Here is a 25,348-nt window from a genome sequence, read left to right as displayed (position 1 = left end):
TTCAAGCAGTGTTCTGGGGACCTTATTTTAATACAGCAAGAAGGAAGAGTAATATTACCTCATTAATATTGTAAATACTAAAATTCTGTGTTTGAATTTATTCTCCAAAACTACATACTGCCCTCTTAAAGAAAGTGAGAAAAAATTCCTCGATTCACCCATTTCGGGCTCAGCTCCAAAAGTTACTGGGGTTTATTCTGGGTCGAGACCCATCTTTCATCCAAATGTCTGGAAATCTGTTGAGTAGATTTTGTGTAATCCTGCTGACAAACCAACAAATTAACCAAACTTGGCAGAGGTAATAAAATCTGCCTCCCAGGACTGCTAAAGCTCACCAATCAATCAGTCTTAAAAAAAAAAAACAACGACTGAGGTTTTACAATCCCAGGATATTTCCAGTCAAAGCTAAGCTAACTACTTGCTTCAGCATCATGCTGAATGGACAGTTGTGAGAGTGGCATAGATCATCTCACCGAGCTCTCAGAAAGAAAACGAGTTTATCTATTGAACTGTTTCTTTAAAACAAGGATCAATAGGACATATTACTCTACTTGTATTTAAGAAAATTAATTATTAAAAACATTCAATATCAAGTCAATTATGGAAAACAGATGAAAGACTGTTTTGATGGTACATTTTTGCAGTGTGTTACCTTTACCATGGGAAAATGGATGCACATTCTACAAGATGTGACAAGCACAGGGGTGGGGTTGGGTAAACAAGATGTTGGCCCTTCTCCAAATGTCTCCGTTTGACAAACAGCCTTGAGGATGGGATGTATTGGAAAAGCAAGATAAAAATCTATACTGCTGCTTTTCTTGGGTCACATAATTGGCAAATTCAAACCATACGCTGGATTTCTTTTTTCCTTTGCTAAATGAATCAGTAATCATAACACGTTCACACAGAGCGAGTGGCTCCCCTGACTGAGAACATAGTCACAACAATAGCACCTTGAGCCTGAACTCGTGGTGAACCTGTTGAAACAATCCATCCCGGGCCCTGAAGGAAAATAAAGTGGAGAAGGAAGCTGTGAGCCGCACTGCTCCAAATGAACCTCCAGGCACGTCTGGAATCTCCTCAGCCAAGAATCTTTCACATAGAGTGGAGCAACGCGACACATGACCTGCAGTCAAATAGTGTGCGCTCAGCCATCTATAGTGAGTGTGGAGCTAGTTGTGTGGATGCACTTCGAGTTTTTAACAACATGCCTCCTCAGAATTTCATTGAGAGAGGAAATTGAATGGTCGTAAGTGAAAATCTATTGTTTTTCCCAGGGTAAAACATTTGGGTCGATTTTACTTCTTGGGAAAAAAGAAAGGATGATCACACCTGTCCTGTTTCCTGTCTTCCACCCACAGGTGGCATGTTTGAATATGTGTCTGGAGCCAACTTCCTAGGAGAGATAACAGAGTGGGCGGGCTTCGCTCTGGCCGGCCACTCTGTTCACAGTTCAGCTTTTGCCATCTTTACCGCAGTGGTCCTCGCCAGCAGAGCTGTGGCCCACCACAAGTAAGAATAATAACACACTCACACACACGGAGTAAGACGGTTTTCACAGAGTGTGTTCCACACTTGGGAGCAAATTCTTGTGTTAATAGAACAAAATTCCCTTTTTCTCTTCCTACAGATGGTACCTCAATAAGTTTGAAGACTACCCTAAAAGTAGGAAAGCCCTGATTCCCTTTCTCCTCTGAAAACACTGTGGGTACTGGAAGCCTGAGATGGTACTGGTTCTTACGGTGCCTGAGAAGAATATACCCATGATCTTTTTTTCTAATATAGGAAAGCTCTGATGTCAGAACAAACCCTGAAGATACAGATTTTGTTTTTTCCTTCATCTGATCTGCAAGCAAGCAACAGTTTAAATCCATCATGTTCAAAAGACTTGTACCGTTATCATTTCTGTGGTTATAATGTCTACGAAGCACAAACAATCATCAACTGAATGTCATGGAAGAGGTTTTAGCACAGATCCAGAGGATATGAGATAGTCATTTGAGCATACCTCAGCAGTAACACAGTGGATTTATAACACTCTGCACCAGCAATAAACAGTTTTAAGACCCTCTGCTGATCTGCATATTCTCCCAGATGGAGCATAAACTTGGAAATGTGAAGCAGACATTTAAAGTTTTTATTCCTTCTCAAGAATCATCTGTTGCAACGCATCTATTTGAATTAGACAGATGAAAGATGGTGCCTGAATTAAGTCCCGCCTGGTTTTGCTCTGGGTGTCACGAGAAAGAGATTTCTTCTTCTACTCTACCTCATCTTAAGCTGCGGGAACAAAAGCCACTTTGGAACAAATGGTAACTGCATCTCTGTGCTGAGAGGACTGTAGCAGACCGGTCCACGGCTACTGAGCTGCAGGGAAGTCAAATGGAGATCAAGCATGGCCCCTCAATAACTCACCCATGCCTGAAATGAGAAGATGAGAGCACGGCCTCAACACATCACTCCTGGCAGGGTGTCTGAGAAAGAGAGAAGAAGGAAAAGAAGTGAAGTAATGAAAGGGGAAAGTATTGAGAGTTATGTCGAGCATAAATGACTGTATGTGATTGAATGAAAGACTGAGAGAAAAGTGGAGAAAGGGAAACCTTGGTATTGATCTTAACATATCTTTTATTCTATTACTGTGTCATGATTACTTTCACCATGAGCCAAATTATCTTCTTCTCTGAGAGTCAAGTCTTAATGTTTTAATACTTACAATGTGATCTTCAGTATTTTCACTGTTACTCAAAATAGGTTTAGACTGGAAACAAGTGCAATTATCTCATCATTTTGGTAACATTTTTCACAAGATAACCTCATGCAAGTAATAATGACACCAGCTATCATGACACAGGTTGCATTGAATTTTTTACTGAAGCGTTCCACAGCTGTCAGCTGCAGTTTCCTCCTGTAACTCAAATCCCTTTCCCTGTGGAGGACATTTCCAACACCAATCACAGCCAAGGTCACGTCACTGTGAATGTTAAAGAATGTGTTATACTAGAAATCAATTTATTTTGTCATCGCCTTTACACATGGAGTCATCAATAAATAATAGGACCGTTGTGTCTGACTGTGATGAAAAATGAAGGCTGTGTGTCGCTGAAGGCTTCACAGAGTGACATCCTTCATGTTCACGGTCCCCATCGTCTCTGTCTCTCTTCCAGGCTATTTCCTCTGTGTATCCTCTTTATCCACGCTTCTCATAATTGCAGCACTATATTACATAGCCTGTATTTACTGTGCCTGCCAGCTGACTATAACACCATGTATCTTCCGACAGACACCATTCGATTTTCTTTTCTATATGCAAAGCATTTCAATGGAATGGCTTTTAACTCTTAAACTTAATTTAATTCATGCAAGCTGCAGATTCTTCGTATATTTAATTTGCACTTACCAACATGTGGCACCTATATGAAGAAAAGAGCTGGCATGGACTCCACCATTTTGTGTAAATCCTGATGTTAGCCCAGCAGGATCTGACAGTGTTCCACAAAGCATGTTGTGATGAAAATATCTGATTTAACTTTGTGGACAAGCCATGGTTACAGGTTTAGGATTATGGAATGTCTGTCAAGATGCAGGATTCTCTCAGGAAATCAATATTGGGGCTGTATTTTAGTGAGCTAGACAGCATCTTCAAGCCACTCATATGGATATTCACAAATATTCCAATAATGGAATTCACCACGAGCAACTTATCTTGAATTTTTTTCATCAAAGTCTGTGACAAAATATTATATTGTCCCATCCCAGCTTGTGGAGTCCATGCCAGCTGAGGTGCATGCTGCCATAAAAACAAAAGGGAGACATACCAAATACTAAAATATTCTGACATTCATGGACATTATTCAACGATTAAATTTTACACTCACATATTGTGATATCATTGCTGATACCATCTGTAATGGCTTTTTTTTTTTTTAAATGAATGTAAAATAGAAGTGATTTGATTTTTGGTCTTTCTGACCCTAACTTGTTTCACGAAATAGACCTTAAGTGACTCAAGTGACTTGGAGTTGTTCGTCCCATGTCCAATCTGCTAACATGGAAGGGCAGGGTTAATTAAATATTCTGCAGTGAGCCATTAGGGGGCAATGAAGATGTTTTGGCTTTATTCTTTACATGCATGTAATGTGTTGTCCATCTTTATATGTCATAGAACAACAAGTATGTAAATTAGGTCAATCAAAAAATGTGTGGATAAAAATCAGGCAGCCATTGTTGTATTATGGTGAAATCACAATGCTAATTTCCATGCTTAAATCGAACGATGTTTTCCGTGCCTGTAGATGGCACACATCTAGTCGCCTACTACACATTTTCAGGTCTAAACTGCCGTTGTTGCTTCTTTTTCAGGTGGTGCAGGTTGAGTGGACCTGCAGGGCCAGGTTCACTTCTGAACCTGCTGCTCTGTAGTTGCTGAGATTCTAGTCACTGTGCCTATTATAACCATCCTTGTTATGCTGTATATAACCCAACTGTGCAGCTGACATGCCCACAGGCAATATGTTCCTGTGTAGAGATGTGAAATGGCTGTTGATATAACAGAGTAAATGCAGCGTTCCACTAATGTGGGTTAAATATCTGGAACATGCTGCGGCCTCATTATCATTCGAGCCACATGCAGCCTCAGACTGCTGCCTGCCTCCTTAATATTATCAGCTTTTACTGTTAAGCCTTGGAGCATACCGTTTACTCCTCCTGGCCTGTCTCTGTTTATATATGTGTGTGTATGTGTGTGTGTGTGTCTGTTAGGCATCTGTCAGCCATGGTCCAGTCGTCACCAATGTGGTAATCCCATAAAAGCTGACAATGAGGCAAACCAGCCTTGAAATCACACACACGCACACACTGGCACACAGTCAGTGTTGGCGTTAGGCTTGAGCTGAAACTGTGATGCATGGGAGATGAGAGGAATAACCTATTCAATCTGGTGTGTCACTCCAACGCTTGCATTTCATACAGTGTAAGATGGAGAGAGAGATAGAAAGAGGAGCATAGATTTCCACAGGCGTACAGTGGGAGTGAGCAGCTGTGTGTGTGTGTGTGTGTGCTGCCTGCGTGTGTTATACAGAGAGCTACATATCCTAGCTGGCATACACTTTGCTCTGGGGGGTTTTCCTTGACTCTGTCACATGCAGCACGTGAATAGCAGCGGCGGGGGGCGGGCATTATGCAAGACACTCTCTCTCACTCTCTCTTTTACATGCATACGCATCCCAGTCGGTGCTGGTTATGCCTTACCCAGCCTGCCTCCGCTCCATCATGGCGCTTAATGGGCTGGGAGATGGCTGTTGCTGGTGCCGGAATGATCAACACCACCTGCTGTGCATTGCCCCTTGAAAATGAGCATTTGGATTCCCGTGCCGCACCATAGCTTCATCTGAAACAATAAACAGAAGAAGAAAGAGCTGCATATACGCATAGACAGTGAAAAGGACCTGTATGTGTGATACCCTGTGGAATGCAGTATGAGAGTTCTGCCTGTTTTTTTGTATGTGAGCAGCATCTCAAGGGCCAGAGGTTGTGATTAGGGCCCCCAGCAGGATTTGAGATGCCAGCTGACATCACAGTGTGGTCTCCCTCTCTGCCTAATGTTTATGGAAATTGTATTTTGCTGAGGAGATATGTTGCTCTAGTTTCTATTTCCAAGAATTTCAAATGCTCACAGTGGGCGTTTGTTACTGTCAGTTTTTCTAAGCAGAGGCACATGAAGCTGTGGACCCAAGCCTGGGTTACCCACAGAGAAAGACTGACTTCCTGGGGTCCCGACCTGTTAATGGCCCCTAAACCCATAACTTTGCATATACATATGTAACATTTATTTTTGGTTAATGAATATGTGCTGATACTTACAGGTAGCTATCAGGCACAAGGATGTTAATAGTCATCTGTCATCCCTGCAATATTCAGCCACTGTCCACAAGTTGATGGGGGATCCCCGATGAACCCACCCACCTCTGATGGCCGGGAGGTGGAGATAGAGTGCTCAAGGACCTCTGGGCTCCCACTCCTTGTTTAAGGAGCCACTGGACCACAGGACCCTTATTCATTACTGACGTTTTACCGTGTACTTCATTTGTTGTCCAATTAAATATTTATCAAATAAAAATTCTGTTTATTCTGTGCAATTCATCAACCGGCCGGAGTGATGAAGGAGTGGGCGGATGGGGGGGCGCAGTCATCGTTTAAGAAACCCCTCGCAGAGCGCATGCGCATGGATTTGAAGAGAATACGCCATATTGAATTCCCGTAGGAAACGGCTAGCATTTTTTTTCCAGCTAGCGGTGTAACGGGGCCACTTTATCAATGGTCCTAATTCGGATTAATGTTTAAATACTTCTCCTTTCATTACCCCGGACAGTGTAGCGACCTTTGAAAGGTCCAGGAAGCGGCGCGGATTCACGACGGGCTCGCTAGCGTTAGTTAGATACTTGTAGGGGGTTACCAGAGGAAGAAGTTGAATGGATCCGAGGGTAGCTTGGATTCAGCCCGAACAGAAAGGACCTGCGAACGCCTTATGGATGCACGTCTGGGAGACCTCTCAGGGAGTACGGACACTCTCCGCTCACCAGCAGCTCCACAATCAAAACCACAACCAGAGCGTGAATTACGCTGCGTTGGATGTTTTAAAAAATGTGGCGACCGCGGTGGCATCGAGTAAGAGCATTTGCAGCAGCAACGGTAACGCTGCTGCCAGTTTGAGCAACGGCAGCAGCCATCACAGCATCATGAACGGCACTACGAGTATTAACGGCACTGCGATGTCCTCGCTGGGGATAGCACTGTCCAACGGGAACCTACATAACTCCTTCTCCACGGCAAACGGAGCTGAACCAGGTGAGGGGAAAACCTTGCCCCAGAAGACGGGATCCGTCTCCTCCTCGTCCTCCTCACAGGAATCCGGGACGGACAGCCCCCCTTCCAGCTGCTCACTTGAGAGGACTATGGGTGGAAATGTAACGGGCAATATTAATAAAAACGTCGGGGGTGCCAATCTGCTCTTCAACATGAGCGACAGCATGGACAATAATGTCAACCTTTACCACCATCATCACCGTCACCTACAGGAGCACCCGGCTTTCAATTTACAGCAGATTTGCGCGAAGCGCCATCAGGTTCACCCCTCGGTACCTGTAAATCACACACATAATCACCATCCAGGCCGAAGGAAAAGTGACAACAAAGCAAGCACTTATGGGATGAATTACTTGCTTTCAAACTGCACTAATGGCAATTATGCGAGCACTTGGACGCCCTGGAAGACGAGGAAGTACAACCCTGGGGTCCTCGGGTGAGTGGCCGAACACTAAAGCGTTAACATCTTGGGGATCGAAAAGCTAACGTTAACGTGTGTCATTTGCTGCTGGTTAAAATTGTTAAAGGCCACTGATAATCCTCGATAGTGTGTGTTAAATGTTGTGGTACGTAAAACGCGATGTAGCCTTTCCCCTCAGCAGTTAGATATGACAGTGTGTCCAGCATTGCCGAGTAACGTTATTGGAGTTAGGCTGGTTGCTGGATGGCTATTAAAAAGCTACCGTTAGATCAGTTGCGTAAAGACGGCGATTGTCGCCCAAGAAAGACCGGAAGTTCTGTGTTTTGTCTGCTGAAGTTTAAACTGAGCCGTATTAAAAACACCTAATGCCAACAAACTGCTGACAAGTACGGTTACAAAACGTGTATAACGTGACTGTGCATAATGATATAGCAAATCACGTCGCTGAATTGTATCGAGAAGTGGTTTCCAGGAGGGGGGGGTTTATTTAGAAGGTTTTGACCGGATATGGTGCCTTTCAGTGTAGTCCGTTAGCCTGACATAGCTTAGCTAACGGTTCACAGTGTTGGCTCCCTATTAAGGTTAGGAAACCGGCTATTTAAAGACAAAAACGATCAACCTTAACGTCAACCAAATGAAATTCAGTCGACTTTGAAAGTAGAGTCGAAACTTACAATACTATACAAGAACAAATGTTAAGTTGTGCAACATACCCAGATACTAGCTGACGGGTTGGATAACATTTAACTTGTGTAATGGTTTGTAAGTAATGTGCACTTTCCCCCGGGATATCTACAATGTGTCTAAACGATCCTCATCTGCGTGATTATGAAAAATAATCAATCAATAATAGTTAGAATATGGTCAGAGTTTTGGGCTTAACGATATATATTATATGTTTTAATGGTTTCCCCCTACATCTCATTACACACAAAATGGCTTAAAACTACTTATCAGGATGTTGAGTTGCTCCACTTTATTTAATTCTGGATAATTTTACACAGAAGTCATTTTTAGGTGCAGTCACAGTTTGTTCTCTCTTTCTCCAAGTTAAACTCTATAGAGTTCTCTGTCAGCGTGACAAACAGACAGAAGTGGGACTTGATGTACATACAATGTCTAATTGATAAATTTCTCCTATGTTGAGAAAATAATAATGTATTTGAACACAATTTGATTGCGTCTTAACTCGAGCACATGTTTTTAGTTAATGTGACTTTTTTATAGTTTGATATTTAGGATTGTAGGTAAACCTGTCAGTGAATATATCATGTTTTTGACACAGTTGTAACAGTAGTCATTTTGCTCTGTCAGGAGCCTTCTTTAAAAAAACATAACAACACATGGACAAGGAACTTGCAGCTGTGTTGCAGGAGCTTGTGATATTTGTAATGGCTGGTTGCGCCCATCTGGGAATTTTCTGTACAAGGAATCTGTGTTTGTCGTCAAAGCTCTTCCACATGCTTGAGGCTGAGTTCAACAATAATCTTAACATTAAGTTATGTGGAAATGTAAGTTATTCATTGATACCTTGTCCTGAAAATAGTGAATGAGCAACATATTTCATTTTTTTGTGGTTCTACAAGTTTTCTGATGCAAGTTTTGGCGTGTGCACTGACTTGCCTTGCAGTAGTTTGCCTTCAGGGACACCCTTTATAGTCCCACGAAGAGGGATTTGCTCTCCAAATTGGAAAAATAAATAATGATGTAATTATGCTGCATTGACATTTTGATAATCAGGGATGATGTTTGGGTTTATGTTTTTGTGGCAGTAGAAACATTGATTCCACAGTAAAACACAACAAACCCTAATGTTGTTTAAAAGATCATGTTTGACTTTAAACTAGTTTGTCAGGGATGGCTTCAGTAACAGTTCTTATTTTCACTGTGTGGGGCCCAACAATAACCGTGCCCTCTGACAGTGGTGGATTATTGGCATGGATACGCCCCAGCTCGCTGGCAGAGAGTTTTCACCAAAAGAGTGGGCACATGGGCTGACTGCATTTCCTCCAGGGCTCTGGTAATTGATTCTGACAGTCTCCCTGTTCTGTATTTCAAACTGACATCATGGCATGCATTCCTAGAAAAATGAATGGCTGCAGGGTTGAACAGAGTTCCTCTGTTCGGAGGCATTTGACTGGTCGGAAATCTTTACATTATATGTGCCCCGCTGCCATACAGGACCATATCAGCAATAACAATAAGGGCTTGGAGTCCTCAGGCATAGTCTGGATGATATGGCCCTCAGTGTTTACAAAGGCCTGTTTTCACATTCCTCTACAGACCTCAAAGGTTTATGTCCCTTTACCAGTATCTTGATGAAGACCAAAATGTCCTCACTGATAAGAAGAATTCTGCAAAGTCTCCCTCCCCCTCATGATCACTTAAGTTCTTTGTTGTTTCCAGGCTTGTGGTTATGTTAAGAGCTGTGGTTAAAGTGGATGTTATGGTTAGGGCTATGGATAACATTAAGGTTAGGTTAGAGAAATAGACTTAGTGATCCTAAAAGAAAATTAGGAGGAACTTGCATGTGTTTTGTCACAGTATTTGAGAAAAAGAAAAAAGAAATAATGAAGTAGCTTTAAAAAATAAATGTAGTCATGCTACAAGAAGAGTAATTATAGTTTTATGGATTCTCAGATTTTAAAGAGAAATTTAACGAATAAACTTAATTTGATTTAGTATCAGCACCAATACTTATCCAGTGTATTGCTATGCATTTTTTTTTTCAATCTGACAAGTTTAGTAGAGGCAAGCAGAAGCTAACGATGCAAAAAGAACCAAATTTTCAGTACAAGAGTCTGCCGTTTCTTTGATTCCCCTGCTCTGGCATGAGAGGGGTTAATCAGAATGCTGATAAGGGGGATGCATATCACAGGCCATCTGGAGTTTGTTTTTTTTCTCCCAAAAAGGGAGCCAAATCTAGCATGTGCGCAAGTCAAGTTTGGACGATAACCTCATGTGATTGTATATTTCACATGATATACAATTCCTTGTCTTTTAATCTATGTTGCATGTGTAGCAGAATTTCCATTGTGGTGAGATTAACCCCTATCTGTCCTCCTCCTCTCTGTCCAGACTCCACGAGGAGGTGATGGACTTCTACAACTTCATGTCTCCTCGGCCAGAGGAAGCAGCTATGAGGAAGGAGGTGGTGAACCGGATAGAGATGATCATCAAGGAGCTGTGGCCCACTGCAGATGTAAGATACACACACGCACGCGTCTCTGTTTATTTGGATCAACTTTCCCTCTTACGGGTTCTTAATATCTTAGAGAGCAATCTCTTAAATCACACAGTCCACTCGTGGAGGAGGATAAATTGGCACACAGACAAACTGCCATCTCAGATTGCTCATAAATCTTGTTGGGATACTGTTTCTTTTTAAAGATAAGGTACTGTTTGTCCAAGATAACACCTACTTCTTGTATATTTATTTACTGTTTTCAAGTACTAACTAGTTCACATGAGTGAGGCGGATCAGAGCTTGCCAAAAGTATATAATTTGTTTTGCAGTTATCATAATTGTATAAAATAGTCTGAAGTGAGACACTTGTAGCTGCTTGGGATTTTTTAAAACTAAACTAAAACTTAAAGGAAGCAATCTTTGGAAGTCAACTTATTTCCCTTCTTACCAAGAGTTGGATAAGAAGATGTCACATCTGTATGCTAAGTATGAAGCAACCACCAGCACCTGGCTTACTTAGCCTTGCACAAAGGGTGGAAACAAGGGTAACTGCTAGCCTAGCTTTGTCCAAAGGTAACAACATACATGTACCAGCATATCTAACTGGTATCTTCTTTGTTATATATGTACAAAAAACTAATTCTGAAAATGGCTATTTGCAGGCAGCTATGTGCCGGACTGTTTCCTTGTTTGGGAATAGTAAAATTCCTGGAGTCTCTACTTGTTGCCTAGCAATCCGTCCTGGCCAGGAAATAGTTTGGCTTACAGTGTTATTCCTCTTAAAGCTAACCAGGAAGTGCATTACACTGATTCTGCCAAGACTGAAATGAACACATCACAGAGTTGAAGCTGCAGAGGGTAATTTAATCAAAAGTAATTTTAAGTCATTGTGTTTGAAAAAACAAATCAATTTATATACTGACGTGCACTCACCGTGCATGTGCAGAAATAGTGATGGAGGGTCCTGCAGCTGGTTGGGTAGAGCAGCAATGTAGGGTTGATGTAATGCCCCCTCTCATTACTTAATCATGTAAAACACGCGCTGTGGTGATTTGCTGGCTGCCAGTCTTCCCCCTCTTCCACTGTGAGTCAGATTGTCAGGTAAATGGATCAGGCTTGTGATTTGTACCAGCCTCCCTTTTCATTTCAACCTATTCATCCCAGCCTGTCTTAGTGCCATTGCCTTGTCGTATTTACCAGACGAGAAGGGAGAGAGCCCCGCTTTGCTTCCTTTTGAGAACTTTCATTTGCTGTCCCCAGACGCAGCACTTCTTTTCTTTTTTTCTAGCTATTGTACACTTAATTTGGCAGGTTATTCAACTTGGCAGCCATTACTGTCTCAGAAGTGGAACCTGGAAATACCTAGTTCCTTATAGTTTGCAAACATCATGACAAATGAGCTGTGGTTTGATACAGGATCTGTAACAGTTAGAAGCATGTAGCCAAGCCGTTAATAGGTAGAATGTGATAGGACACCAGTAGGTGAAATTGGTGAGGAACTTTTTTTTTCTTTTATACATTTGTGCTGTCTTTTCAAGCTAACAGTAGAACTACAGTGATTTTGCTCATCGTATTCAAATGTCTTCAACACTTTTTTTTCCAGGTCCAAATATTTGGCAGCTTCAGCACAGGGCTGTACCTTCCAACAAGGTATTTATGTTTGAAGAAAAAACTATTACAAATGTTTCTACTTCGTGTGATTTTCTGGCTGGTATTTTAACGTTCTGATTTCTCTGTTTTGCCCACAGTGACATTGACCTGGTGGTGTTCGGGAAGTGGGAGCGCCCCCCGCTGCAAGAGCTGGAACAAGCTCTTCGCAAGCATAACGTGGCTGAACCCTTCTCAATCAAAGTGCTGGACAAGGCTACTGTGAGTAGTGGCACCGGGAGATGTTTTTACAGACACACGTCATGCTGGGTTCATATCAAGACCTTAAAAAAAGCCACACTGGTTCACAGCAACAGATGCCCATCAAATACACAAGTGATTTTGATAACTTGACGATGATATTATGATATTGCATGTGCACTGATGTAACGATTAAAGGTCTGGCACAATATAATTGTTTGACGGTTAATTTTAGTCTTCCTTCTTCACAGTCAGTGATAAAAATATTACAGCTCCAGTAAGTGGGAGACCAATTGGAATAAACCCAGCCAAATCCGATATTGGCAGCCCCATTTACATTCGTAAAAAAAAAGTTCCTTTGAACTTCAGATGGTTAGTTAGAAGTATTAAGTGTTGGCACCTTTTACTCTTATCTCCATGGAAATATGAGGGGGAAAGAGGACTCTCAATTAGTCTCTTCCATCTGTTTGCATGACAAGTGGCAGACTGCCAGTTGTGTGGTAATTTTTCTGTTCAACATTAAATTTACAGTTGGACTTTTTATACCCACTGTCAAATCATATTACAAGAGCAGTTGATACTGTATCTGCTCAAGTGCACCCAAAATTAAAACTGGTCATCAGTTATTCACCATTGAGTCTGTGACACATCACTGTTTATTTGTCTATTAATTTGAAAGCTACATAACGTAATGCCAGAGCAGCATGATGGCTCTGTTGCATGCACTCCATGGAGTGTGCACACGACCAGGCTAACCACTGCAAGCTGCATTACTGTCTTGACTGACAGAGCAATAAGTAGTTAATGGCTGAATTTCGGATTCCTTCTATGAGGCTGTCAGTCGTGACAGATGGGTTTTTTCCCCTCTGATTTCTGCACACAGTGAAAGTCTCTTTAGCTGATGAGTTGACTGTTAAGTTTGCTGATACATTTCACTTTTTGTTCCCCCAGGTGCCAATCATCAAGCTGACAGACCAGGAGACTGAGGTGAAGGTGGACATCAGTTTCAATGTGGAGACTGGAGTCAAGGCGGCAAGCTTCATTAAAGATTATGTAAAGGTGAGAAATACAGTATCTGTGGTGATGTCGCTGTCGGGATCTACAGCTTATGGTTACTCTTGTTATCTTACTGCTATTTTTGTTTCAAGACAGATGATATATGCATAAAATTTAGACTATTAACACCTATGTGTTTGTGACCTAACTGAGTAGTTTTGGTCCCTTAATCTAACCAAACAGACTGAAAACTGAAAATAAAAAGAATACAAAGAAAATGACGAGTCAGCTTAGTCTTAAACTTACAAGTCAGTGTCAACTTCTGGCCACAGGCAAGGCTATGGATTTGAAAAAGAGTCACATTGTGAACACAATGATGGCTCCTAGTCACTCCAGTGAGAATCGCTCACCTGATGCATACACCCAAAATGTTTTCAAGCTTCTGGCTTTACTCTCTGTTTATGCGGCCCACTAAATATACTCAGTGAAGTTTCTCTTTCTGGCCCCGCTTGCTAATTTACCTCTCTGCCCATAGATTTTGCATTGTGATGGTGTCACACATTTTTAGCCTTTCTCGGCTCAAGAAAACTTGTACGAATATAAAACCACCATAGATCAAATATGAATAATAGTCATAAATGGGCCTATTTGCAGTTCCATCACATTGCAGCACAGTAGTGCTAGCCAGTCACCCCACAGAAGACTAGGTGGAACACGCTTAGGCAAAAACAATAATGCTAATATGCAGCCATGCTTGCATCATGTTTTTGTGAAGGTGAGGGGGCCAGGTGTTAAAAGCTGAATAGCTTTGTCTTAAATAAACACACTATTGGTAATGCTTTAAACAACCATCATTAATAAACAGTGAATTATTGTAGTTGCTATAATGGCTGTCATGGATAGCTATTAAAATGTTGTAATTGTTGTCTAGAAACCTTTAAAATTGCTTAATAAAGCTCTATTTTTGTTTAACAGTGATGTAACTATTAACTAGTACCATTTATTAATGATGGTCATTATGTAGTGTTTGAATGGGTGAATCAGATTAGAAAGAATCACACGACGCACAAAAAAAATCCATTTGCATAGCTGCATTTTAAAAGCAGTTATGGATTATGAATTTAAGACTTCATGGACTAAATCAAATTGTTCCACAACTCGCATTACAAGCAATACATAGATGGAGTAAGAGAGCAGGGAAAGGTCATGAAGACATATTTAAATAAAAGCCACCAGAGGAGTCACATAATTACCATTTTACAGTGCGGTCTATATACAGAACTTTGGAAATTCCCTCTGTGATTCAGAAGCCAGCAGTTTTTAAAGCATGACACTTTACTTCACTCCAATCTCGCTTTGACTCGTCTCATTTCCAAAGGGAAGTTGGAACAAACCCAAGCAACCACGCACAGTGTAATCTTATTTCAGACTGAGCCTCTGTGTTGCTCAAAACCTCTTCGCCAAATGTACTCAGCGGAGGTGAAATCCACCCTGTGGTTTTGACAGGATTCCTGCTGAAGGTGGATCTCTGCCTGCTATAGTCATGGTTGTAGTAGCTGCTAATGCAGGGGAGGAATTCCAGGTGCTGATGTTCCAGCATGCTGTAAGGTTTTGGCTTTTGTCCTCCTGTTGTTGTAGTTTTTGTATCACTGCTCTCTGAAAACATGTCACTGCTTGAAAGTTGACAGCTCTGCTCGGCATTAATCCAGTGATAGTTGTTAGTGCGGGGGCGAGACACACTCCAGTGCTGTCTTGTCATCGAGGGGTCACCTCTGAGTTAATCCTGGTATGTCAAGTTCCCATGAAGCCAGTTGGAGCAGCGTTTACCCTCCAGGTCTTATTCTTACCTCTTAAAAGCATATTTGAAAAGTCAACCAAGCCCTGCTGCTCCACTGGCACACATATGCACACACACACTGCCAGCAGCACATGCTTCCTTTTCAATTGGAAAATGAACATATTTGTAATTCCCATTTTCAGGCCCTCTGGGGTTTGAGCACATTATCAAGTCACAGGCTCTAGGAAGCCTCATTGAATACCTTTTTTAAGAGCGTTTGGCCCAGTTGGAAGCTAGATGAGTATTTATTTGCTCAGTAAGGGGGTAGCAATTCATGTGTAGCACTGATTACTAATTATGATTATTCAGCTGCCGCGACTTAGTAAAAAAAATAATAAGACTGAATCATTTTCTCAGCTGTGGCATCAGCAGGGTTTTCTTTTGTGGTTTGGCAGCACAAAGCTTCCTTAACAGTATGCAATGGTGTATCAAAGTTATCGTGGAAACACGGCTAATGTTGAGCCTGACAGATACTCAGTTTTTGGGGCCAACACCGATATTAGGGAGTAAAAAATTCCAATCAGTATGTTAGCTAAGATGCACACATTTTGATAAGGTCCTTGTAATAAGTGTAGTTAATAGGTGATTAAGGCCTGTGTAAGTCCTTATAAGATATTGATGGCCATTAATAAGGCTATGTAGTTGTTAATAATAGCTTCATTCATATATTTATTGATAGATTATAAAACATTTATCAGCACTTATGATAAACTTGTTGACAGTTATAGATGCTTAAGAACATTAATAAAAGAGTAACTTATAATCGGTATCATCATTGTTGGTTCCTTCCAAAAAGTAATGCACATATTATTGCATGCTACTCATTTACTCAAATCAACAAATTACTTAACAATATTACATTGTTGACATTGAACTTGCCCTTAAGGCCTGGACGTTACTGTAGTAGACGGGGAGGTTTTTGGCCTTCTGTTATTGTACTGAGTCATTGTTTAGATTTAGTTCTGGTCGCAGCAAAAAACACAATTAAATCCCAATAAATACATAATAAAGAGTGTTTCAATATTAATAAATCAACAAAAAGTAAGTAAATTAAACTCAGTAAATGTGTTTGTAATGCTTTTTATCTTTTTAAATGTGCCTACAAATTATTTTTTTGTTAACACTTACATAGTCTCAATGTTAGTTAGCATATCTAGTTCTATTTAGTAATGTTTATTAAGGGGACATCATCTAGTGATACATTTTTTTTGTACTGATGTTTCAAATTAAGTTGTCAAACACTTGTGACAAAGACATGTTACAGTTTCATAATAAACATTTTCTTCTAAAATGACATCAGTGCACTAAAACTGTAAACCTCGCGGGGAGTTTAATACTCAGTTTTCATGTAAATGAATATCGGATGTAATGTGCAATTTATCTGTAAAAAGTATGTCTGAATGACTGTATTCTGAGGCTGCTGGTAGTGCTGATTGTTTGGCCAGAAAGCTTCACAAAACCCAGTGCAAGATTTGTCATGATGGATACCTGTAATGTCTTTTTAAAGGTTGGGGTTTAATGGTTCCAGATTGCCTTATAGAAGCTGAATTAATTCACGATTTGTAAAATGAGTTGGCTCAAAGTTTAAAGGAAACAATAAACTTGCTGGTCAGTGATGGGTAAGAATTGTTTGTATTATTTGAATAATTTGCTCTTAACTTTGAATGTAATATTGTTCGTCTCTTAACTCAATGAGCCCTACACATTTTACCAGAAAGCCCCACGTCTGCTCAGTGAGTCTTACAAATGAGTGAAATATAAATCTTTTTTTTTTTCCTTTTCTCATTAGGATTTTCTTCTTGCCCTGAATTTGACTGAATTAACTGTTCTCATTCTGTCTCTTTCAGATGTATCCAGTGCTGCCTTACCTGATCTTTGTGCTAAAGCAGTTTCTGCTGCAGAGAGATCTGAACGAAGTGTTCACCGGGGGAATCAGCTCTTACAGTCTCATCCTCATGGTCATCAGCTTCCTACAGGTACAGAACGATAAAAACTCAACCCCAAACCAATGCAGAAAGTAGTTCTGGTGCAGGGTGTTATTGCAGTTAGCGTTTCCTCACATAGCCAGTGTCGCACATAGCAATGTTGTAATCTTTACTAATGCATCGTAATACCTGTTGTAATAAATCCTCATCCAGTCTTCTGTGCCGTCTCTTCAGCTCCATCCTCGCATTGATGCCAGAAACCCCAACGAGAATTTGGGCGTGTTGCTGATCGAGTTCTTTGAGTTGTATGGCCGCCATTTCAACTACTTGAAAACAGGGATTCGCATCAAAAATGGAGGCGCATACATAGCCAAAGAGGAGATCATGAAGGGCATGACTAATGGATACAGGCCATCCATGCTGTGCATAGAGGACCCACTGCTTCCAGGTGTGTGTTCCACAGCTTTAGCATGAATATAATGAATATAAATGGTAAAAAAGTTTGACTCAATGAATAACTCAGTCCAAATGGCAGCTCACTTAGAATTCAAAACTTTTTTGCAGTTCATGTCATGGATATTCTCTGAGAATTCAAAAGAAACTCCTGTTCAATTAATCGGACCTTGTAAAATCCTATAGCTGTACTTAACATACTTTTTTTTTTGTTTGTTTTTTTTTGTTTTTTTTAGCCCTCTGAGCAAAATATCTGCATGTTAGAGGTCACCAGAGCTCAGAACAACTTTTTAAATCAATACATGTTGCAAATCATCTTTCTTTTACTTGGCTCAGGAAAATAATAATAATAATAATAATGATAATAATAATGATACTACTACTACTACTACTACTACTACTACTACTAATAATAATAATAATAATAATAATAATAATAATAATAATAATAATAATAATAATAATAATAATGATGATAATGTGTTATTAGAAATGTCTATGTACAAGCATGTCTTAACCCACAGCAGAGTTTAGAAAAAGTAAAAAATAAGCAATACAAATGAATCAAAGAATATTGAATATTGCTGGGCCAGATAACATCTCTCGATCCCTCAATATTTACTTCTGTTTTGCTGTGTTTGTCTGTGCTCCATGTAGGTAATGATGTGGGGAGGGGTTCCTATGGTGCCATGCATGTCAAGCAGGTGCTTGACTATGCCTACACTGTTCTGAGTCATGCCGTATCCCCGCTTGCACGGTCGTATCCTAACAAAGACTGCGAAAGGTTAGTACTGAATCCCCTGAACAGCGTGAAAGATACCCAAGATGAAAGCGGTGCTTTTTTAAAAACTCTCCTCTCTTCTCTTCAGCACCTTGGGCAGGATAATCAGGCTGACCCAGGAAGTGATCGACTACAGGGAATGGATCATTAAGAAGTGGGGGGGCAGGGATGTGGCTCGAACTGACAACAGAGGTAGGGCTCCTCAGACTTAGTTTCCAGTAGTTTCTATTTTATTACAGAGCGGTATGTTTCTAATACTCTAAGTATTTTATTATGATAAAAGAAAAATTACTACAGCTCAGCAGCTCAAGGAATTTTTGCATTACATTTGAGCATACAGAAGATGACTGAAAATGATATCCTTTTGTGTATAAATAATAACATCCACTGTGAAAAGCTTGTATAAGTGTAAAAAGTGTAAAAGTGAATAACTGAAGCTTTTCATCTGTGTTGTGTAGTTTCACCTCCCAAGGAGCCGACATCGGAGCAGGAGCCCTGTGTGCTCGGTGGTGGTGTGGGGCCGGAGGAGCAGCAAAGGGACTCGGTGTCGCCCCACAGTGCAGACTCCCCCATGTCCATCTCCAGCCCCCAGCAGCACTCCTCAGCCTCCTCTGTCTCCTCGCTGTCCGGATCAGACAACGTAAGAAAACACAGAGATGAGCAGATAGGCGCACATTGTTGGAGCACTTTGTTTTTTGCTTTTTTGGGTTAGAGTTTTAACCTAAAAGCATTTGAAAAATACAGTGTTTGTCAAGTAAATTCAGACAGAGTGAAGAATTAATTGATATTGATAAGAGAAGCTCTGTTCAGTCAGCACTTACTTGCATGAAACGACTGTGACAAACTGCTAAATGTCACTGCTACAGACAGAAGCACAGTAAGTATCCTGGTGATTTTGCAATTGACACCAGACAAGATGGAGTAATACTGCCACCCACCTGATTCTGTTCTCTCCAACCCCTCTGATGCGCTGAGACCCAGTTTGCATCAAATGTAATTGTTACGTTTAGATAGGAGCATGCAGTAGCTACAGTGCGTACTTGGCCTTGCTCATCATCTCGTCCTTTTTGTGTGATTTACCAGGACTCTGATTCGGCGCTGCCGTGTCCCGTCCCTCCACCAGCCATGCCTCCATACCCGTCTTTCCCTCCCCTGGGCCTAGCTTTACCACCAGGCCTCAGCATGGGCACAGGCAAGCACGGTATGGGAGGACACCCACTCCTCATGCATCCAGGCTCACAGGTAGGCACACACATAATCATAAGGGTGTTTCATAAGCGGACATGTTCAGACATTAGAAGTTGTTGCCCTTTCTTGTAAATAATTCTTATCCCCCCCCTGTCCTCCAGGCTCGCGTCTCACTGCCCGGTGGTCTAGCAATGCACTCCATACCTGGCAGACAGGTGTGTATAGACACCGGGCTCCCCCCCTTCTTCCACATGCCCCCCCCAGCCCATGCCCATGCTCATGCCCCTGCCCCTTCAAGCCCCCAGCCTCCGCCCAGCCCCCACTCCAGCCACACACACAAGGTAGGCGCCGGATGCCACAAACGCACAAGGCAAACTTGTCTTACACACACACACGTACGCACACACTTTCTCTCAGACTCTCTCCATCTCATACATTCTGTTTCTCCTCAGTGGTCTTCTTTTTCTGTCCAGTGTCTGAATTCTCTCTGTGTCACACTCAATTTTTCCACTCTTCAATCAATCAACAGCTTACATGAAATTGAAATTGCCATCTGTAGTCAATAACTGATCTGTAAACAATAACACCATCAGTGCAGCTCTGAGGCCTGATGTTCCAACATCTGGTGTGTACCTGTTGCCATGGGAATGACATAAAAAGGAACATTAAACATAACAGTGAAATCCAGTTGTTTATTATTAAAAGCCTACTGGCTTTTTAAAGGAACAGTGCAGCAATTTGTTTCAGTTCATTTAATGTTAACAAAAACAAATGTGAATGTATGACTTTAAAGTTGGCCAACAGTTAAGGCAAATTGTAGTTTCTCATAACTGCTATTCCACGTATCAAGAGCCCCGTCCCCTTTTTGTATATAGGACTGTAGAAATGTTTCATAGTGTACCTTTTAAGTAACATTCTTCTTAGTGTATCATGTAGTGTACGCCAAGTTAGTTTCTTTTCTCTACTTTTGTCACATTTTGCCTTCATTAATAAACTCCTCTACATTAGCTGATCGTAAAAACTATTGTGCATTATTTAAGTGTAGTGGGTTTCCACTCAGATTAAAGTGAAACTCTCGTTTTTTTGGGAATGTATATAAGTCAAACGTTTGTGTAAAAGCATAATTACAATGAAAAAAAGAACATTTTTGGACAACTCATGTTAGCAGATCTGTCCTGCACTTGTCACCGTCCTGCCAGTGATAAGTATCGATCTCCGAATGTGATGTAACATGGAGTTGAGTTAAGGTGGACCGCTCCTAAAGCTTAGTTCCATATAAATGCACAGAGAAGTTATTGTTTTGTTGTTAGCAAGATACAATACTGACCTTGAAGCGGTCTACCTTAACTGTCCTCAAAGTTGGGCTGCATTCTGAGATCGATACTTCTCGGCTGCCATGAGTTGGTAGGAAAACCTTCTTCTTAGTAAACTCTATGTACACAAACAGTGTTCTCAGTGCTCGTGTTCATGTGTAGAGAACCTGGTGATACTACGAGCAAAGTTTCACGTTACGTCGAGCCTTCTTAGTGTTAAAAAAATAGAAATTTTGATGCTATCGTAAAAGTGCCCCTTGCACTGAGAAAATGACCGTGACCCGAAAACGAAAATACGGTAAATCTTCAAAGTGCCTCTTTTGTTGTAATTATGCTTTTACATGAAGGTTTGACTCATATTCAATCACAAAACCTAGGTTGCATTTTGACGAGAGTTTCACTTTAAACTGAAACTGTACATAAAAAGAACAAAAAAGCGCTAAGTTTCTCAGTCCACTAATTTTTACTTATGATGAAGTAAAAGGGTCATTTTGATCTGCATATGACATGATGGTAAATATAGCATGAGCCACTGTATTTCTGTTATTTCCCGTTAGGTCCCATAAATTCCTGTTAATTCACATGGAGTTTGTATCTTCAATATTCTTGGAATTTTTGATTATAAAACCAATTGTTCTCTTAATGTGTTTTCGAATGAATCCTCCAAATGAGATATAGCATCTCAATGAATAAGCTTTCGAGATGGTGACATTGAAATTGTTTTTAAAGATTTGGAGTAAGCCATGCTAGCAGTTTTAATGGTGTTTCCAGCCTTTATGCTAAGCTAAACACCTGCTGGCTGTAGCTTCATATTTAGTTTACTGACATAAGAGTGGTATCGATCTTCTCATCAATCTCTCAGCCAGAGAGTAAAATATTTTCCAAAACTCTATACTATTCTTTTGAACAGCTGAGTAAATATATTGCATATATAAATGTAAAAACGATTAAAGGTTCTGTTCCATAAAACAATGATAAAGGCAACAATACTTTCCTTTCCTCCTTTGGTGCATTGTCGGTAAAGAAAATGAAAGTTTAATTGATGTATATTTTTTTTTCTCCCTCTCTTCATTCCACTCCTCAGAACGGAGTCAAGTTCAACGTGAAGGGCTTCCACAACCCGCCGCTTGTCAACAACCCTGTTCTGGCTAACCGCGGACACACACACGCTCACACGCACACACAATATCACCGCAACACTTGGCGACGCAGAAAGAGGGACAGCCTACCGGTTAGCCTCAGCAGATAGAAACCACTCCTGTTCCCCCTCCACTTTTCCTCCCTCTCCTCTCTGGCTGCGAGAGCCTGGCTCTTCGTTCGTCCCGACGGAGGATGGACGGGCAGACAGAGGACCAGAGACCAGCAGTTTTCACTCTGGGGCTGCCGCCACACAGAGCAACAGCCCTCAGCTCTGCATCTTCCTCCTACTTATCTCTACCTTTCCATTTCTGCATGACTTTTGTTCACAGTTTGGTAGTTTCAGTATTATGTTACTGTCAGTATTTTGATTTTTCCTCTACTTGGCTTCAGGTCAGTTCCTGTTTTATTTTGTTTTTGTGGGACTTGGTGGTGATGCCATTGCCATGTTCATTTGACCTCGTCTTGACCCCTGCAGCCAAGCTGCCTGTGGTTCAGTGTTACTTTACTTTTTTTTTTTTTTTTACAGTTTATATACTTAAGAACAAACGGTTTTTCATTTTGTGCAATACTGTTATTTTTTTCTTTTTGGAACTAAAGTAAATGCTTATTTAATTTTATGTGTGTATATGTAAAGGCTTTTTTATACTGTTTTATTTTTGTAGAATTTTAAATTTTGTTTACGGAACCTTTCCCCAGGCAGCATCTCTGGACTGTGTGTGTGTGTGTGTGTGTGTGCGTGTGTGTGTGCGTGTGCATCATTTGTTGTTTCTGAGTGTAAGCGGGAGTGTATGCACCTGTCTGTCATAAGGTTGAGATGGCCCCCCCTCCTTCTCTTCTTCTCTCCTCTCTTGACTTGTGTTGTTCTCTTTGATTAAGGGAAGCAGGAACAGGAAGGGATACGGAACGCTTTGTCTCGAAATCCCTTTAATTTTTCCTTCATCTGTCTTGTGAAAATGGGCGAGGTTAACATGAAATTCCTTGTGGAACTTTTGTTCCTCGGTCCACTTAGTCCAAGGCATCCTGGGGGGAAGTGGAGGGACGAAAATTGCACCCTGGGATATCCTGAGACATGAAGGGAGAGGACGTGCTTCTGTTCTGGCTTAGAAGAGGTAGCTCCTGAGCAGACAGAGCTTTAGCAGTGCCACCTCGAGATTGTGTGTATGTGTTTATCTCTGTGTGTGTGTCCCTCACGGGACTGTGTTGTTGCCATATTTTGTCAGTCAGGGGAATGCTGGCAGTGGCCTGCTAGTTTTGTCTTGGCCGTCTTTCTCTCTGCTGGAGGCCATTTTAAAAGTAAAGCTTCCATACAGTGTAGGATTTTGGTCTGAAAGAGCCTGTTCTGTTGAACATATATGCTAGTGTGTTTTTCATTTTTGTGCTTGTCCCTTTTTATTACATGTTGTAGGAGGGTTGGGGCCAACAAGGCAACAGCTTATCTGACTTGAATTTGAAGATCAAGATTAGGGTAAGAGGGCAGAAAGCCACTGATTCCAGGTCAGAGAAATCCTCTTATTCTCTCTAGTCGAGGGACGCGGTCGCGGAAATCTGATCCCCACAGGCTGAGGTCAACTCTCGCCCGCAGCTGTAAATCAGTGCAGACCAACACTAAGATGCTCAGCGATAAGGTTTTCTCCTTCGTGGTCCTGGACAAAGGAGAGGGAGGGGGAGTCTTCCTGAACCAAGGACCCTAGTGAAAGGGAATTATATTTTGATTCCATTCAGGAATCTTGTGTATATTTGATTGCCAGGTACTTCCGCTAATTGTTTGCAATGCCTTTCTTTGTGTTTACTTGGAGTGTGTGTACGTCGTATTTTTCTGCGAGCACACCGTGTCAAACAAATACACACACTCACAGACAGGACTGTCGAAGGCTGTGACTCGCCCAGAACACTACACACGCTGGTGTTATTACTATGCAAGTGGATTCCTCTAATTATTGTGTCAACTCTCTAGTCTTTCCATTTCTTTTCTTTTTTTTTCTTTCCAAATGACAAAATGCAGCTTGTTGGACTAGAGTAATGTTACTGACTGTCAGACTTGCAAGCCAACTCATTTGAACTCCAACCGCGTCCCCACAGCCCCGTTGTATTTGTATGAAGGTCCTGACATGTTTCAAAGTCTAGTTTTCTACATGTATCCGTCAAATATAAGGAACGGGGGTTGTTAATGTCAATGGTTGGGTCTGGGTCTGTGTAGTGTGTGACATAGTGAAACGTGTGTGAGAAGGTGTTAGGAGTCATGTCGTTCCACGACAGGTTTTTAATCAGACGCCCGGCGGTTCATGAGCAGGTGCACCCAGAGAGCGACTTGCCCTCTGCAGGTGCACCTATAGAAGGGGCCAATGTGTCCACCAACAATTCTTTACTTTTTACTGAGACTTCTGTCAGTACTGTTACACTTTTTACATGTTCTTTTTCTTTAAACCATGGCAACTCTGATCCCTCAGTCAAAACTGCACCGGGCATCAATTCGACCTCAAATGAAGAGTTTCTGCTTTGACAGATTATGAGCTAATCATCACCTCCAGATAGAGAATATCCTTTTAATGATTTGACCAAGAAATATCATTGATGCGCTCAGCCATGATATCATACCCTTCCACCCTGTTATTCCCAATTGGGTTATAACCCTCTTCGTTATTACTTCCATCCATATGAAGGAGATCACGTTAGTGCATGAAATGCTCAGTTCCATGCAATCCTAGCCCAGGATAAATTGGATAACAAGTTGGATGTAGTCAGCAAACCCTCTCAGCTTTTTCAGACTGCATCCCTGACAGCCACGTCTGCTTTTACAGATCAGAACCAGCATTGATGACAGGCTGAAAATTAAATTGGTAATGGAAGGTTGTTGACTGGGTAAGAGTTGCCTGCTTATTCACTGCAAAGACTTGACATGCAGTATCCTAAGAAGTCTGTATGGATTAAAATCTCTGTGCATCTCAGCAGTCCGATGTAGATCTCTGTGTTCACTTTTCCTTTGTCACTTTCTATCCGATGGTGGTGGAAACGGTTAAACAAAGGTCTTGGTTGTGCTCCGGCACATTGCCTTCACTTCACACCTATTTGACCTAAGTGACAGTAAAGGGAAGCACCACAGAGTGGCTCGGACCACTGAGACTTTGACGTACACATGTACATGTAAATGCAATGTAATATTACCCTCATTGCAATACAATGAGGGATTTTAAACTGGCGGCTGCTGTTTAGAGAAAGGTGGCAGCCCCTCTGTGTCCTGGCTGGTTCATGTGAGCAGTGGCCCTCTAAACGGACACCCAGCTACCGGTGGCCCGAGGGAACCACTGCCCAGCTTCTGTTTTTGTTTTGTTTTTTTTGACATTTTTATGTAAATATATTTTTTTCTATTTTATTTTTTAATAAACATTTTAAAACTGCCA

At 41.3% G+C, this 25,348-nt stretch overlaps 2 protein-coding genes and 2 long non-coding RNA genes across 7 annotated transcripts in view; 2 read left to right on the top strand and 2 right to left on the bottom strand.

Annotated features, from left to right (window-relative positions):
• Positions 1–4,900, top strand: part of srd5a1 (steroid-5-alpha-reductase, alpha polypeptide 1 (3-oxo-5 alpha-steroid delta 4-dehydrogenase alpha 1)) — an 11,145-nt gene extending 6,245 nt beyond the window's left edge. Inside the window, exons 4-5 of the mRNA XM_037092337.1 lie at positions 1,362–1,512; positions 1,631–4,900. Of these exons, the coding sequence (XP_036948232.1) occupies positions 1,362–1,512; positions 1,631–1,697 (218 nt within the window). The 3' untranslated portion in view covers positions 1,698–4,900. The remainder of the gene's footprint in view (positions 1–1,361; positions 1,513–1,630) is intronic.
• LOC119016495 lies at positions 2,124–6,586 on the bottom strand. Of its 3 annotated transcripts, none has more exons than XR_005074175.1 (3): positions 6,452–6,586; positions 5,248–5,386; positions 2,124–2,474 (listed from the first exon to the last, which is right to left on the bottom strand). It is a non-coding gene; the product is annotated as an uncharacterized LOC119016495 (long non-coding RNA). The 3 variants fall into 3 exon arrangements; XR_005074173.1 differs by lacking the exon at positions 6,452–6,586 and adding an exon at positions 5,860–5,998; XR_005074174.1 differs by lacking the exon at positions 6,452–6,586 and adding an exon at positions 5,860–5,998 and having other exon boundaries at positions 2,124–2,421.
• On the top strand, positions 6,443–25,348 carry tent4a (terminal nucleotidyltransferase 4A). 2 transcript variants are annotated; one of them, XM_037092335.1, is made up of 13 exons: positions 6,443–7,297; positions 10,361–10,484; positions 12,073–12,119; positions 12,218–12,338; positions 13,269–13,376; positions 16,998–17,126; positions 17,310–17,523; positions 18,186–18,312; positions 18,398–18,501; positions 18,768–18,949; positions 19,393–19,551; positions 19,659–19,712; positions 21,895–25,348. In XM_037092335.1, the coding sequence occupies exons 1-13, from the start codon at positions 6,468–6,470 to the stop codon at positions 22,057–22,059; spliced, it is 2,364 nt and encodes a 787-aa protein (XP_036948230.1). In that variant the 5' UTR covers positions 6,443–6,467; the 3' UTR covers positions 22,060–25,348. The 2 variants fall into 2 exon arrangements, with proteins under 2 accessions (XP_036948230.1, XP_036948229.1); XM_037092334.1 differs by having other exon boundaries at positions 19,659–19,838.
• On the bottom strand, positions 6,817–7,677 carry LOC119016497. Its single transcript, XR_005074176.1, has 3 exons — positions 7,215–7,677; positions 7,072–7,137; positions 6,817–6,948 (listed from the first exon to the last, which is right to left on the bottom strand). It is a non-coding gene; the product is annotated as an uncharacterized LOC119016497 (long non-coding RNA).

The sequence above is a fragment of the Acanthopagrus latus genome, chromosome 3, assembly GCF_904848185.1.
Source record: "Acanthopagrus latus isolate v.2019 chromosome 3, fAcaLat1.1, whole genome shotgun sequence".
Lineage (NCBI taxonomy): Eukaryota > Metazoa > Chordata > Actinopteri > Spariformes > Sparidae > Acanthopagrus > Acanthopagrus latus.
Note: the sequence above shows the minus strand (reverse complement) of the source record. Positions and strands in the feature narration are given on the sequence as shown.